Source organism: Oryctolagus cuniculus, chromosome 5 (genome assembly GCF_964237555.1).
Source record: "Oryctolagus cuniculus chromosome 5, mOryCun1.1, whole genome shotgun sequence".
Lineage (NCBI taxonomy): Eukaryota > Metazoa > Chordata > Mammalia > Lagomorpha > Leporidae > Oryctolagus > Oryctolagus cuniculus.
In genome coordinates, this window is record NC_091436.1 from 118456701 (window position 1) to 118471673 (window position 14973).

General features: G+C 38.4%; 1 protein-coding gene across 6 annotated transcripts in view; it reads left to right on the forward strand.

The window, feature by feature from the left end:
• The window catches only part of PKHD1 (PKHD1 ciliary IPT domain containing fibrocystin/polyductin), a 579994-nt gene extending 566676 nt beyond the window's left edge, over window positions 1-13318 (forward strand). For all 6 annotated transcript variants that reach the window (XM_070074011.1, XM_051855614.2, XM_051855618.2 and 3 more), the window contains one exon: window positions 12594-13318. In XM_070074011.1, coding sequence (XP_069930112.1) covers window positions 12594-13018 — 425 coding nt within the window. In that variant the 3' untranslated portion in view covers window positions 13019-13318. The remainder of the gene's footprint in view (window positions 1-12593) is intronic.
• The last annotated feature ends 1655 nt before the right edge of the window (window positions 13319-14973 follow it).

A 14973-nucleotide genomic window follows, 5' to 3' on the forward strand; every position in this document is an offset into this window, starting at 1 on the left:
GAACCCACTGTGGTTGATCTGCATATCCCTTGACCTTGGCTGTGGGTTTCTGAAGAAATCTAATTTAGCTACAGTGTCTCCTTCAGTCTCAGTTGCTGTTTCTCAAAGTAATTATACCCTAGCCTGGGATCACATAGATGGAGCTGATTCACTGAGCTATTATCCAATTATTTGAATTGACATTTATATATTTTTCTTAGTTGCTTTAAGATTCTAGTTTGTTACATAGAGGAAGGGGAAAACCAGAGTACAGGCATATAATCTTTCCCTTAGCTATTGCAAAGCTGCCAATTTGGCAACGTTATTGAATTTGGGAAAAAAAGAGTGTGGTTGCCCAATACCTACTACGCAAATTAAATGACATACTGAACCCTCAAGAAATAAGCCAGTTTTTGTCAAGCTCTGCTTTGTTGTTTTGTCATACTTTAAGCAAAATATATTCTTTGCCTATGTTGTGCATTATGGCAGATGATGTTACTTGTTATATGGTTAAATTGCCATTAGAGTTGTTGGCAAGCAGTGAAAAGATAAGCATTTGCCTAGACTGGTGCTTTGCCTGTGTCCTACAAAGGATATAGAAAACAAGAAGACAATGAAGGAACACAAGATGGCTTGGCCAAATATAGATGTAGTGTGAGAAATATTCACATAATTTCCATGAATCTGAAACATTTTAAAATATGTCTAGAGAGAAGAATCTTCCTATTTTCTTCTAACAGTCAATTATCATGCTTTCTGTTTATGGAGGAATACCAGACCTGTTGGTTCTGTGTGCATGTTTGACTGAAAAATAACAGTTCAATGTTGTTCTGCTCTAAATAGATGAATGAGCTCTGGCATGTATATGTGTATGTATGTGTTTGTGCCTATGTACATCTATACATGCGTGCATGTGCACATGTTTGTCTATTTGTTTGCCTCTTTTTCCATACAGGAAATGAAGTTTTGTTTTTTTTTTTCAAAAAAATTAAGTAACCATACTCCAGCTCTTGGACTTATACCGAAATGTGGTAGGGAGTATGGGGCAAGATGGGTGTGGATGTGGTGAAAATAATGAGGGTAGAGAGAAACATAGGAACTTTTTGTAGGTTCCAACTACAGTCATTTTAATTTTAATTTTAATTTGTTTTTCATATCATTAATGGACATGCTTTCTGTCCATATCAGTGCATGTAAAAGCAAGACCCGTGTTTGAAAACTGCAGTCTGAATCCAGCTGTTCGTGTTCTGTCATGTTCTTCAGCAGATCTCTACCCTCATCTACTATGACTGTCTACATGCATCACTGTTGCCCTGCTTGACTTAACTACACTAAGCAGTCCACAGTGTCTGGGTGTTTTTATTATGGAACATTTTTAGGTTTTGGGTCATTAATAAATTATTAGTAATGAGGCAAGTTACAGGGATTCTGTTGAAGAGTTTAGATTGAGGAGACGGGAGCATCAAAGAGACCATTTTTTGAGGACATCCAAGTTAAAAATAGAAATATGTGTTATCCAAATCCTCCCCTGGGGATCATAGCAGATTGCTTCCTTATCTTCTAAGCTTTGTCCAAATCTTTAGTGCATTGTTTCCAAGGCAAGTAATGAGGCATCTCCTGCTTTTCTTTGGAAATTATTTGCAGCTACAAAACCCTTAATTATTGTTAGTTTGAAATAGATTTGGTTTTATTCCATTATGTTCATGCTATTTTAGTTTCCCTATTCCCTCTGTGTTTTTAAAATTTCAACATTTGCTGATAAAGTGATCAGTTGTCGCTCTCAACAGCACTTGGCCTTCTCTGAGCACTGTTGTAGTATTTAAGATTATTTAGTAGATGCAACTGAACATTACTGCTAGATTGTAAACTCACCACATTACAGCTTTTACCAAAAATTGCATGAATGTAGTCAGGGAGCTATGGAGAAAATTTCCATGGGGGCAGAGGAGAGTAAAGTATGAAAGGTCTTTGAAAAGTTCATGAAAAATGCAATTATGAAAATACTATATGGAGCCGGCGCCGCGGCTCACTAGGCTAATCCTCCGCCTAGCGGCGCCGGCACACCGGGTTCTAGTCCCAGTCAGGGCGCCAGATTCTGTCCCGGTTGCCCCTCTTCCAGGCCAGCCCTCTGCTGTGGCCAGGGAGTGCAGTGGAGGCTGGCCCAAGTGCTTGGGTCCTGCACCCCATGGGAGACCAGGAAAAGCACCTGGCTCCTGGCTCCTGCCATCGGATCAGCGCGGTGCGCTGGCCGCAGCGCGCCGGCCGCGGCGGCCATTGGAGGGTGAATCAACGGCAAAGGAAGACCTTTCTCTCTGTCTCGCTCTCTCTCACTGTCCACTCTGCCTGTCAGAAAAAAAAAAAAAAAAGAAAAAAAAAGAAAAGAAAATACTATATGCATCAATTTTGAATTTTTTGCATCAAGATAAATTCTTTTTTGAAAGATTTATTTATTTATTTGCAAGTCAGAGTTACACAGAAAGAGTAGAGGCAGAGAGATAGAGAGAGAGAGAGAGAGAGGTCTTCCATCCAATGGCTCACTCCCTAATTGGCCGCAACGGCCAGCACTGCGCCAATCCGAAGCCAAGAGCCAGGAGCTTCTTCCAGGTCTCCCACGCATGTGCAGGGGCCAAAGTCCTTGGGCCATCATTTACTGCTTTCCCAGGCCCTAGCAGAGAACTGGATCAGAAGTGGAGCAGCTGGGACTAGAACCGATGCCCATATGGGATGCTGGCACCTCAGGCCAGGGCGTTAACCCACCACGCCACTTCACCAGCCCCAAGATAAACACTTAATTTCTTGTTCCATGATGTTGAAATTCTTCATATATGTCATTGCTACTATACTATTGCTGGAATTTTGACATATAAAGCTATCTATGATATCTTTGAAAATTCCTATCTACTTGTGGAACTCTGTTACTAAAGATTTAGTGAACACACATCATGATTTGGAGGCACATGAAAATATCACAAGTAAGATCATGGGAGCCAAGAGTCAAACTTTGGAATTAAATCTGATTTTCCTGTTGCCTAACTTTGTGACTTTGACACTTCTCTCTGTAACCTTTAATTTCCTCATTAAGAAAGTTATCATAGGGGCCAGTGTGTGGTGTAGCAGATTAAGCCACCACCAGCATTGCTGGCATTCCATATGGGCACCACTTTGAGTTGTGGCTGCTCCACTTCCCATCCAGTTCCCTACTAATGAATCAGGGAAAGCAGCGGAGGATGACCCAAGTGCCTGGGCCCCTGCACCCATGTGTAAGACACAGAAGTCCTTGGCTCCCGCCCAGTCCTGGCCATTGTGGACATTTGGGGAGTGAAACAGCAGATAAAAGACCTCTCTCTGTGTCTCCCTCTCTATATAACTCTGCCTTTCAAATTTTTTTAAAAAAAGAAAATTATCAATAATATGATTCACCTTAGTGCTGCTTTACAGATTTAGTGAATTCACACCAGTGAAGAGCTCACACACAGTCCTTAGTATGTTGTATGTGTTATTTGTGGTTATTTGTCATTGTTATTTTTTCTTGTTGTTATTTAAGACTCAAAGCTCTCTAAGACATAAACTATCCTATCTTCCTAACCTTATTTTGGATTTCGCTCTCCTGCACCCCACTCCCACTCACCACTCTAGCTCACTCATCCTGAGACTTGTCTAACACTTCCCTGCTCATTTGTTTTCACAGTTTCTTCCAGTTGGAGTGCTTGTCTTTATTTGATAAAACCTCCACAATATTTAAACACTAGCTGAGATGCATGTTTCCTCTTAAAGCTTTCCCCCGTCCCTCACACCTCATCAAAAGGAGAATTTTCTTTAGTGGCTTAAAACAACAAAACTGAATGTGGGCCTCTGTTGTAACACTTATGGTCTTTGTAATTCATGTATATGTGTTCTGTTCCCAAAGACCACTGGTTTTCAACCAGGGCGATTTTGCTTCCCCAAACCCTGTACGTATGGGGTGACTAGCTGATCCCATCCTCATTTTCATATTGAAAGTCTTGTGTCCCATGAATTCCCTGAGTCCCAGGCAAATCAGGGCAGTTTGGTCTCCTTAACCTTCACTGGAGATTTGCAGAATCCAGGCACATTTCTTTTCACATAGTTTGGGAGAGGTGGAGGCCTACTGGTAGTAAGTGGAGAACAGTGATGCTGTATCTATCTTCCAATGTGCAAGGCCACCCCCACAATAAATATTACCTGGCTCAAAATGTCAGTAATGTCAAGGATGAGCTACCTTAGCAGAAGCTGTTACACCTTTGTAAAATTTAGATGAGAGCCTGCTGGAATGTATAAATGAATGTAATTATGTCTTACCTCACAATAACTGTTAATTAAGTACTTATTTATCTCCTGATATATACTTAGGATGCTATACGATCCTTCTCAAAGAGATGATATCTGGTATCTGGTCCTTTATGAATTTTCAATGTTTGGAGCATAATACTATTTTGAGGGAAGAACAGAGAATAATTACAGACAATAAGCCATTGAGTAGAAAGCAATAACAGGAAACAAGATGTGTTTGAATATTTTTAATGTGGAACAGAGTGCTAAAAGAAGCAATACTATGTGTTTGAATATTTTTAATGTGGATCAGAATGCTAAAAGAAACAATACTATTATCCTAAGTTACATGTTTATCCCTTCTAGTTTGTAAATCATATCACTCTGTTGCGAATCCCACTTGCTAAGGACTTGGTTGTTCAGTTACAGAAATTGAGGTTTGTAGAAATGCCAGGCGAGGAGTTCTTTGCGTGGTTAGGGCTCAGTTTTCTGTTTCTCCTTCTCAACTGACCTTTGTTCTCATAAATTGATTAGTAATCCTTAAACCTCCCATGCGCACACTCAGTGTTACCCTTAACTCACACTTCTTTCTTTGTTTTTTAATCTTGCAATTTTTTTTTTTCTGAGAGAGGCAGAGTTCTCACATCTGCTTCTCACTCCATAAATGCCTGCAACAGTGGAGAGAGCCAAAGCTGCGAGCTGGAAACTCAGTCAAGTTCTCCTGTGTGAATGGTGGAGACCCAACTACTTGAGCTACCACCTTCTGTCCCCCAGATCTACAGTATCAAATAGCTGCAATCAGAAGTCAGAATCAGGACTCAAATCCAGCCCTGGCCATATGCCCACCCCTTACTTGTCAAGTTTTATCAGTTCTACAATGTCTCTCTCCCCATCTCTGTTCCATTTCACAGGGTATGTCTTTAGCTATCTAATGTCATATACTACTCTACTCCCTGTCTTTTTCTCTGTGGGACAGCATTTCCATTTCAAAATGTGCTTCTCTAAATTAGCCACCTAACAAAAAATTCCCCTTTTTTCCCATCTGAGAACAAATATGTCTCATCATCTATTTTAAAAATTATTTTATCTATAAGTAGTTTCTTCTCTCCATTTTTATAATAGTTCCCTCTTATTATTATCTTTTGTATGTAGCACAGTTTTACTTGTACCCAGATCCATTGCTATAAATTCTGTATCTTTGCTAATCCCAGCAGGGCTTTTACCATAGGGATTTATGATACAAGGCTCCTGATAACTATCATTGAGTAGATGATGAAGGCAGAGATGAAATAACTCTTCCTTATTTCCATTCTACCTTTCCAGAAATCCCTGGATTCCAGTGGTTCTTACAAATCTTGAAGAAATAATTCTTCATCTCTTCTAAAAAGCATGTAGAAAGTTCATACTGATTCACAAAATCACCTGCAGGCTAGTGACTACACATCTTTAGGTTGTCACAATGAGTGAAACGTGACTTCCAGCTTCCAGGCAGTGTTTTCTGTTGGCCACTTTGCTTCTTCTTCCAGTTGCCTCATCATCACCTTTATATTTGCAGGTCAACTACTACTGCAGCCTCAGTGCTGCCTTTTCCAGATCATGTACTGACCTTTCTCTGAGCACTGTCCACTGTGCTTCATAGAGCCCATGCACCCAATGTTAGGACTAGAAAACTAACATGTTGAAAAGGCAAACTCTGGACATCAACTTCAGGAACTCCTCATGTCTAACACTTTAGAGATCTGTTGACTATACAATGCACAGTTTTATTATAATATACATTTTTATGAACTTTTTGAATGACTCCTCAGATATATGGATTTAATTTCTTGTACCAAAATGAACTTATTTTTAAATTATGTTTCCAAGAACCTTTTGAATTACTCTCATATATGATATGCTTTGTAAATTTGAATTAAAAGGAACTGGCAACTTTTGTAAGTACAAATATGTAAGTATAAATATGTAAGAATGACAAGGAAATGATGGTCTCAAGATACCTGGAAACACACAAACAAAAAAAGCAAAACAGCTGAGGACTAGAAGAAATTTCCTCAAGTTCTCAGGAAGGAAAAATTATATAATTATTTGGAAATTATTCATAAATGGCATGCCCATATCACACAAGAAAATGATATGAGCATTTCTTATTTTAAAAACATGAATGATATGAACATTTCTTATTTTAAAAACATGTGTGAAAACTGATGAAATTTTTACTTAATATATACTAAATCTATCTTCTGTATATAAAGATAATTGAAAATGAATCTTGATGTGAATGGAATGGAAGAGGGAGCGGGAGATGGGAGGGGTGCGTGTGGGAGGGAAGTTATTGAGGGTGGAAAGCCATTGTAATCCATAAACTGTACTTTGGAAATTATATTTACTAAATAAAAGTTAAAAAAAAGTGAATGAAATCTAGCACTTATTCCTTAAGAACAACAACAAATACTGCTAGGGCAGGCATTGTGCAGCAGCAGGTTAAGCTGCCACTTGCAAGGCCAGCATTCTATATCAGAGTGCCAGTTCAAGTCTCAGCTCCTCCATTTCCAATCCAGATCCCTGCTGTTACCCTGAGAAAGCAGTGGAAAATGGTTTAAGTACTTTGGATCCTGGCTTCAACCTGGCTCAGCCCTGACTGCTGCAGCCATTTGGGGAGTGAACCAAAGGAATAAAAATCTCTTTCTCTGTCTCTCTGTCTGTCTCCCTCTCTCTCTCTGTATCACTCTGCCTTTCAAATGAATAAAATAAATTTTTAAAAAAATCTCTAAATAAGATAGAGTCCCAGTGCTATTTGCAACCAAGGTGCAATAACACATTTAACAATGGGTAATTAGAAGATTTCCTACTAAAACGAAGATAAAACATAATTCATTCATATTATAATTTTATAATGCCTATTTTGTGATGCTAAGAAATACAAGCAGATATGAAATAAAACTGTGTTAGAGATGGTTTACAGATGATACAATTGCCTAAAAAGAACTTAAAGGATTCAACCCTTAATTACTACAGTTTATAAATGTCATGAATAACAAATATAATATTAATCTACAAAAAATAATATTGTATAAGCCAATTGAGCACAGTTGGAAAGCATTATGAAATGTGCAATAGGAATCAAGATATACTATCTTGAAAACAATTATTAAGAGATATGTTGGACTTGTATTTTAAAAACCACATTTTACTGAATTAAGAGAGTATTTAAATACATAAGGAATTCTACACTATTTCTACCAGTGTTGCAGGCAGAGATTAATGTGCTACGCCATAATGCCAGCCCTATATGTTACTTTTCTTAAAATAATGTAATATTCAGGCCGGTGCCACAGCTCATTAGGCTAAACCTCCACCTTACGGTGCCAGCACACCGGGTTCTAGTCCCTGTCGGGGCACCGGATTCTGTCCCGGTTGCTCCTCTTCCAGGCCAGCTCTCTGCTGTGGCCAGGGAGTGTAGAGGAGGCTGGCCCTTAGAAGTGTTATGTATGATAAAAGAGAAAATGAATTGAAAGTACACAGCCTATAAATGGAGTTTGCAAATTTCACTGCTTAGAACACTTAACAGTCTACATTCATGCTTTAAATAAAAGTAAATTCCAGATAGGTAATAAATTAAATTAGGTTGACTGAAATATGTGAATTGCCAGAGTTTCCAAAAAATAATATAATAATATAATAGAGATCATCATGATACAATGGAAGAGCCATTGTATCATTTCCTTTTCCCTTTGTCTAATTTTCATAGTTTTCTTATTTATAATGCATGCACTGCTTACTAAAAATAACTGATATATTTTCACTTAGAGTAATAAATAACCCAGATAATGTTAAGCAATATAATTTGTTAGTTATTATGTATACCTTTTTAATGTGTGGGCAGGATTATCACCCCTATGCATCAATGACAAACCAATATGGAGTACATAATTCTCATTGGCTGACTAGCTTTCAGCCCTCTGTTTCAGACTCAGTTTAGGTTCAGTTATATTATAACTTTTGTACTGAATCCAAGTAATCAAGCACTGAGGCTTCACAGGGAACTGGGCTGGGAAAACCACAAACAGTCTAAAGGGAGGTAGAGAGAGGAAAGGGACTCATCACTAATGTTCTCATTGCAAAAGAAGCCAGGATTTAGCACCCACAAAAGTTTTAAAAATCAGGGGGACAGCATATATTCATTGTTCAAAAAGTTTTGGAAGTGAAAAGAAGTTTAAAACATCTGGAAAAGTCATAGCTGAGTATCAGTGGACCTGGAAGGACCCAGCTTGGAAGGAATGAGTCCTTGTTTTGTAGAGAAGGAATATGTGTTCCCCATATTTTATCCCATTCTCCAAAGCTCGATCAAGTCCTCCAAAGGGACTGGTAGATGCATGGAGGGGCTGCCTGAAATTCCATCCTTCCATTTTGATGGGGACTCATCCACTGGGTGGAGGTGGAAGATAGGCATTCCAATTCATATGTTTTGATACTCACTATCCTTCCTTCCCTACAACCCAAACATTCAGCTGCATGCCTTAGGACACATATCTGCTATAAATTCATTTTTTATCTAATTTGTCTGAGATCTAAGCTTCCTGTGGAGGTCTGAGATCAAAGAATCTGATTCCTTCTGATGTCGGCACTGACATATAATGTGTGCTGACTTAGTTCTGTCTATAACCTCACAGTGGGAGGCAGCCAGCCTCCCTGGGCACCTTTACACAGTGAACTTTCATTTTGGCTGGGGAGTCTGTCAGGTATGTTGCTGATTGGAGCTGCCATGTAAATAATTCATGGGAGATTTTTAAATGGTTTTGGATCTGCAAAGAAAAGCTATGCTTGCATTTGTCTTTTATGAATAGATACAGACTTGCAGAACAAGGGGAAACAGCTTTCCAGTGAGGGTCTCTCAAAACTGGAATAACAATATCTTCAATAGATTGACTATAGGTGACTTGCAGTGTTAGATCCCTCTTAGATGAAGTGTTATTGGTTTTACCAAGGGATTAAAATTCAAAGCCTTTCTTCCTTTTTAAATTTTGCTTCTACCTGACAATTTATTATTCTTGTCTTTGGTTATTTGCTGATCCTGGTAAACTACATCTTTCCTCCTGGTGTGAGCAGTAATTATGGAGATGAAATCAAGCGCAGTGCTTGACATAGGAGTGGGGCAGAATGAACAAGGTTGATAGCATAAAAAAATTTTTCTTCCCTGGGATAAATCTATGTCTGAAGAGGAAGATAAGACTAGTACACAAGGAAAAGTAACCAGTAACAAGCATTTGTGTTGGAGATCAAATGAGAAACTCCAGTCAATAAATATTGAAGTGCCAATCTATATAATTTGAACTGTCAAGTAATGCTTCCGAAAAAAGTTTCAGATCCAATAGGAAAACTAAGGTAATCTGAAAGTTTGTTTGAATTTAAGGAAGAGAATCATCCAACAGTTAGGTGACTTTGGCTAGCCAAAAGGATTGAAGACAATGAAAGGGAAAATATGAATAATATGGGCCTACTGGTGTATTAACCAGTGCATCATTGAAACAATATGAACAGGATGAATACTTTATCTCATTTTACTTATATTCATAAGACATTACTACCTTCTCGCATCCTCATCTCATTTTCTACCCATTAAGAAATTAAATTGGGATAAGATTGATATTCCTACCCCAAGTTATGTCTCTTATGGTATGATGCAGATATCATTACTGTCTGTTAACACAAACCAAGACAGTTCTCAATAAATTGACAAAGGACTGTGATACTCAGCTTAGTAAATTAACATTTGCATTGTGTATAAAATAGTGGTTAATGAATTTACTAGTAAAATGTAGGAAAAACATGGATGATCAATGGAAATGAAGGAATTGCCGATTCTCCCTCCAAGGATTTAGGACAAATCTTGAGATTTTTTTTTCTCATTCAGCATTTGAATGAAGCCTTTTGCATGTATGGCATACTCCCCTACAGGGATCCAACTGAGAAGTTTTCTTCATAACTGCCCATTGCTGTCTTTACACAGTATTATATGGTGCTTAGAGAATTCAACTCAAAAGTCTTAAATTCTGTAAAATAAATAATATCTGCCATTGCTTTTTTTCATGGTCTTGGGAAGTTACTAAATCTCCCTGTTCCTCAGTTGATGACCTTCTAAAAGGGACATAATAAAAGCACTTACTCGGCCGGTGCCGCGGCTCACTAGGCTAATCCTCCGCCTAGCGGCTCCGGCACACCGGGTTCTAGTCCCGGTTGGGGCGCCGGATTCTGTCCCAGTTGCCCCTCTTCCAGGCCAGCTCTCTGTTGTGGCCAGGGAGTGCAGTGGAGGATGGCCCAAGTGCTTGGGCCCTGCACCCCATGGGAGACCAGGAGAAGCACCTGGCTCCTGCCTTCGGATCAGTGCGGTGCGCCGATCACCCTCTGGCCATTGGAGGGTGAACCAACGGCAAAAGGAAGACCTTTCTCTCTGTCTCTCTCTCTCCTGTCCACTCTGCCTGTCAAAAAAAAAAAAAAAAAAAAAAAAAAAAAAAGTAATAAAGCACTTACTCCAGAGGGTATAAGGACTCAATCTTATATGTAACTTAGTTCTAAGCATGTGATAATTATTTAATTGCTCTATAAGTGTTACTTCAAATTAGTACAGGAAAGTTGGGGAAAAACACACCCCCAAATAAGCATTTTAATATGACTTTGTATAGTGTTTCTGTCTGTGTATGAAACAAGATAGCCACAGAGCTATCAATTTAGAGTATATCTTATTAAAATAAAACCCTAGATAGAGTAAAAAAAGATACTTCTAGAATATTTGATAATTTCCTTAAGTAGTCATGTGTGATGTTTGAGCCACACTAAGTTTCTATCTCATATCCCTACTTATAAGGTTTATGATTAGGGCCAGTCATACAACCCTCTGTGTATTTCTTACTCCATCTATAAAGTGAAGGTAATAATTATACTAGCTTTATAGCTAATTAAATGAGTATAGGAATTAAATGAGTAAATCATTGGAAAGCATTGGCATGAGTGCTTGGCAGACATGAGTGTTACTTAAGTATTAACAATCTGAATGAGGATAATTCTATAAAAATCAATACAGTGATGGTCTTTACCACATTGTAGGCTCTGGGTAGAATTTTGTATGCTTTCTATTATTTCATCTTCCAACAATCCTATGAAGTGGAGACTGTCATTAAGATTGTCTTACAGATGAAGAAACTAAAGCATAGAGAGGTTAAGTACAATTTGTACCTTTATTCAACAACTAAGAGATGAAGCAGGAAATTAACCACATGTATTTAATTCTAAGCTTGGACTGTTAGCTAATGTTATATAGCTTCTATAAACCATATTTCATAATAACATCATCAACCATTTTGGTATGTTTGACTTACTATGTCAATAAAATTCTTTATACTCCTATTTCATCATCATCATTTATTATACCAGTAACATGATAGATTAATTAACCCATTTACATATGGCAAAATCAAATTGTTAAATGCTTGTATAATATACCCTTCAAAGAATTGGGACCAAATAGGACAAAAATGCCTAAATCATCTGCTTACCAATGTTGTACTCTTCTGAGTTGTTTTCTAATTCTATTTAATGGGAAAATAACATCAATAAAATGTTAAGGGATAACAACATAATTAAAACAAGATTATTAAATGAAGTATATGTTAGTAAATTATTAAGTAGCACCTGAGAAAAATATAAAATTATACAACTGAAACCCTTAGAGGTTAAGCAACAGAATGAAAGTCACAAAGCTAACTGGCAAATGGGGAACTTAAACTCTAATGTTGTGATCTGAGTCCAGTGTGACTTCTCTCCTACTATTACACAATCATACATAGATGATTTCTTTACATCACACCTACATGTGATTATATCTATACTTCTATAAAAATCAAAAATAGTGAAATTTAAGTTTGTCATAAAATCTATAGTAATACATAAGACTGATTTTTAGAGTTCACATTTATTAATATAGGTGTAGTAGTGGGTTGTCTTGTACAGAGAAGACTCACTGGTAAGTCCTAACTGTGGTGTAGTTTTCATATTTTAGTCATAATTACAACAAAAAAAACTTAGTTGATATAACCTGTTTTTCTAGGAAAGCAGTATTATCAGACTTCTATTAGATATATTTGGGCATGGTGTATGGTGCTATATTTTAGGAAGAATATATTTCCAAAGTTATTTGGGAATCTGTGAGCTGGTATATAATTCCAACTTTAGTTAGATGACCATATCTTGTCAGTAATGCTAAATATATAAAATGCATAATCAGCTGGTTCAAAACTAAATCCATTTTTTCCCCTTACTTCTTCTCTTCATAGATATGCTAGGCAAACTGAACCAGCTGGCTCACCAGTCACTGAACGGAGTATCCAGGAGGAAGGTTGGCCGACCCACTGCAGGACAGGAAACAACTGCTGTCCCTGTTCCCAGCGTCACTGGCATCACATCCCACAGGCACAGCTGCTCCCCAAGTTCTCCTGCTCAGCAGGTGTACATGCAGGAGAGCGGGAACTGGAAGGAGGCCCAGGAGCAGTTGCTCAGATATCAGCTGGCACGCCAGAATCAGCTGCTGCTGCTGTGCCCAGACCTCAAAGAAGGCAGACAGCAGTTGCAGGGGCAGAGTCAGCTAGGCAAAGAAGGTGGCAGCTTGGGGCCTTCCCAAGAGACGAAAACCGCCTGCGATGCCAGCGTGGCAGTCCATCTCCATTCAGCCCACCCAGATCCTATGCCAGAACAGCTGTGACCAGGGAGTGGAGTGGGCATCTTGATTCAGAAGCAGGATATTGTAGCTATTTCAAGATAATAAACACAGGATGTGAGGCCTGACCTGCAAGAACAACTAAGAAGGGAAAATGTGGACTTCAAATCCCCTTTTCAACATTAAAATGGAATAGGTTTATATGAATAGTTGTGAACAGTGTCTAGCAGATCTTGTATCTATCACTGATCCTAGATAAGAGCCAGGCAAATAATAGATTATCAATCATTTGTTAATGTTCTACTTGTTTTTAATATTTTTAATTTTAAAAAAAAAACAATGTAAGGCTGTTATGTTCTTGATTTTGCCAACTGAGTGATGTAATTCTGACTTCTGCCAGCTGGAGTGTTATTAAGCTTTCTCTGGGATGATCACCCGCAATGCTTTGTAGTTCTCTTATGAAAAGAGTCATGAAAAGCCATGGTCAGGTACAGTTAATTCTGTAGTACTACAGAAACCCAATCCTTTATCTTTGAGGGGCACTTTAAGGACAGAACACGCTGCCTCTTGATCTTCAGAGCTTGTCTTCCAATCACAAGACAACTTCCTGTTTTTTTTAGCAAGTGGATTTTATTTCATGGTTTAATTTCAGTCGTTATTGGGAGCCCAACAGAACTGCAAACATAACAAGTTTGTGCCTGATGAGTATTTGTACATGAAGATTTAAGGACAAATATGTAAAAGTATTAACTCTGAAAAGGAAATTGTCCAAGGGCTTCAGTTATATTTTTCAGCAATTCTTTTTGTTAGTAGTTGGGTCAAATTTACAACTAAAGAAAAATTTATTGGGAGACCAGAGATAACAAAGCCATCAAGTGCACTATCTGTTACTCCTTTATCAAACAACTGCTTTCTTTGGAAAAAAATAATGCATACAGATCTCTAATGCAGTTGGGGGTGGGCAGAAATTACATCAGATGCAACCTCTTTAGGTGATAGAGGTTCTGATGGGCACCTGGACAGAGGATCAAATGATGCTGATAAATTAGGTAAAGATACTAAAGACAAGCTCACCTTATTCATGCATTCATGCAGGGCCCATCTAAAAGGTATTTAAGTAGCTTGTCTGTCCTTGGCCCTGAATACAAAAAGCCTTATGATTAAGGGGTGTAATACTCATAGCAGGCATTACGAGAATATCCAGAAGGATGTTGTTCTCAGATTTTCATGACATGTGAACCACACGTTTCCAGTCTCTGAAAGGTTAAACAACTATCTTAGGTTTGAGTTGGAACAGAAGATGGGAACGTATTCTCTTGCTGAATTTTGAATAATGATGCCCTGGAATTAGAACCCTTAGAGGGAACTTACAGAAACCCATCATCTGCAGGGTATCAATAAGAAGGCATGTTTTATCCAGTTACAAGTTGACAAGAAGATTCTCAGCCTCTTGATCCATTCTGTACATATCTTGTGGACATCTCAAATCTCAAGACTGCCCCTGGAAGGAAGGAAGCAGCCTTCTCTGTGGTACTGCATTGGCTTCTGAAGGAGAGAGTAGTTGGACACTGAGGTCAGTGCTCTCCAAGAGAGGTCAGTCTATGCTGTCTGTGTGTTGGGAGTGTATTAAAGAGCAAACTGGTGAGATAAATTTGCTCTGCAGGTATAGGCTGGCTGCCTGTAAGGTAAAGCCTCTTTGTAGATATTTTTTGTTTGGGCACTGACAAAACATAACAAAGCAAAAATAACTTGAATGTCTTGAGTGGAACATTCCTTCCCTAGTTTAATTAGCCCTTGCCATAACTAGCTCTTTATGACATGTTGTAGCTCCCTGTTCTATGAAGCCATTTGCCTTTGTAACCTCTACCTTAGTGCATACATTGGACCCTCAAAGAGCTGTAATCTTTTTGTATAAAAACTTTTCAGAGTTTAACAATTTTGAGGACTCTTACATGGCAGCATCCTTTGCGCACTGCCTGCTGAGAGCTGAGGGTTTATGC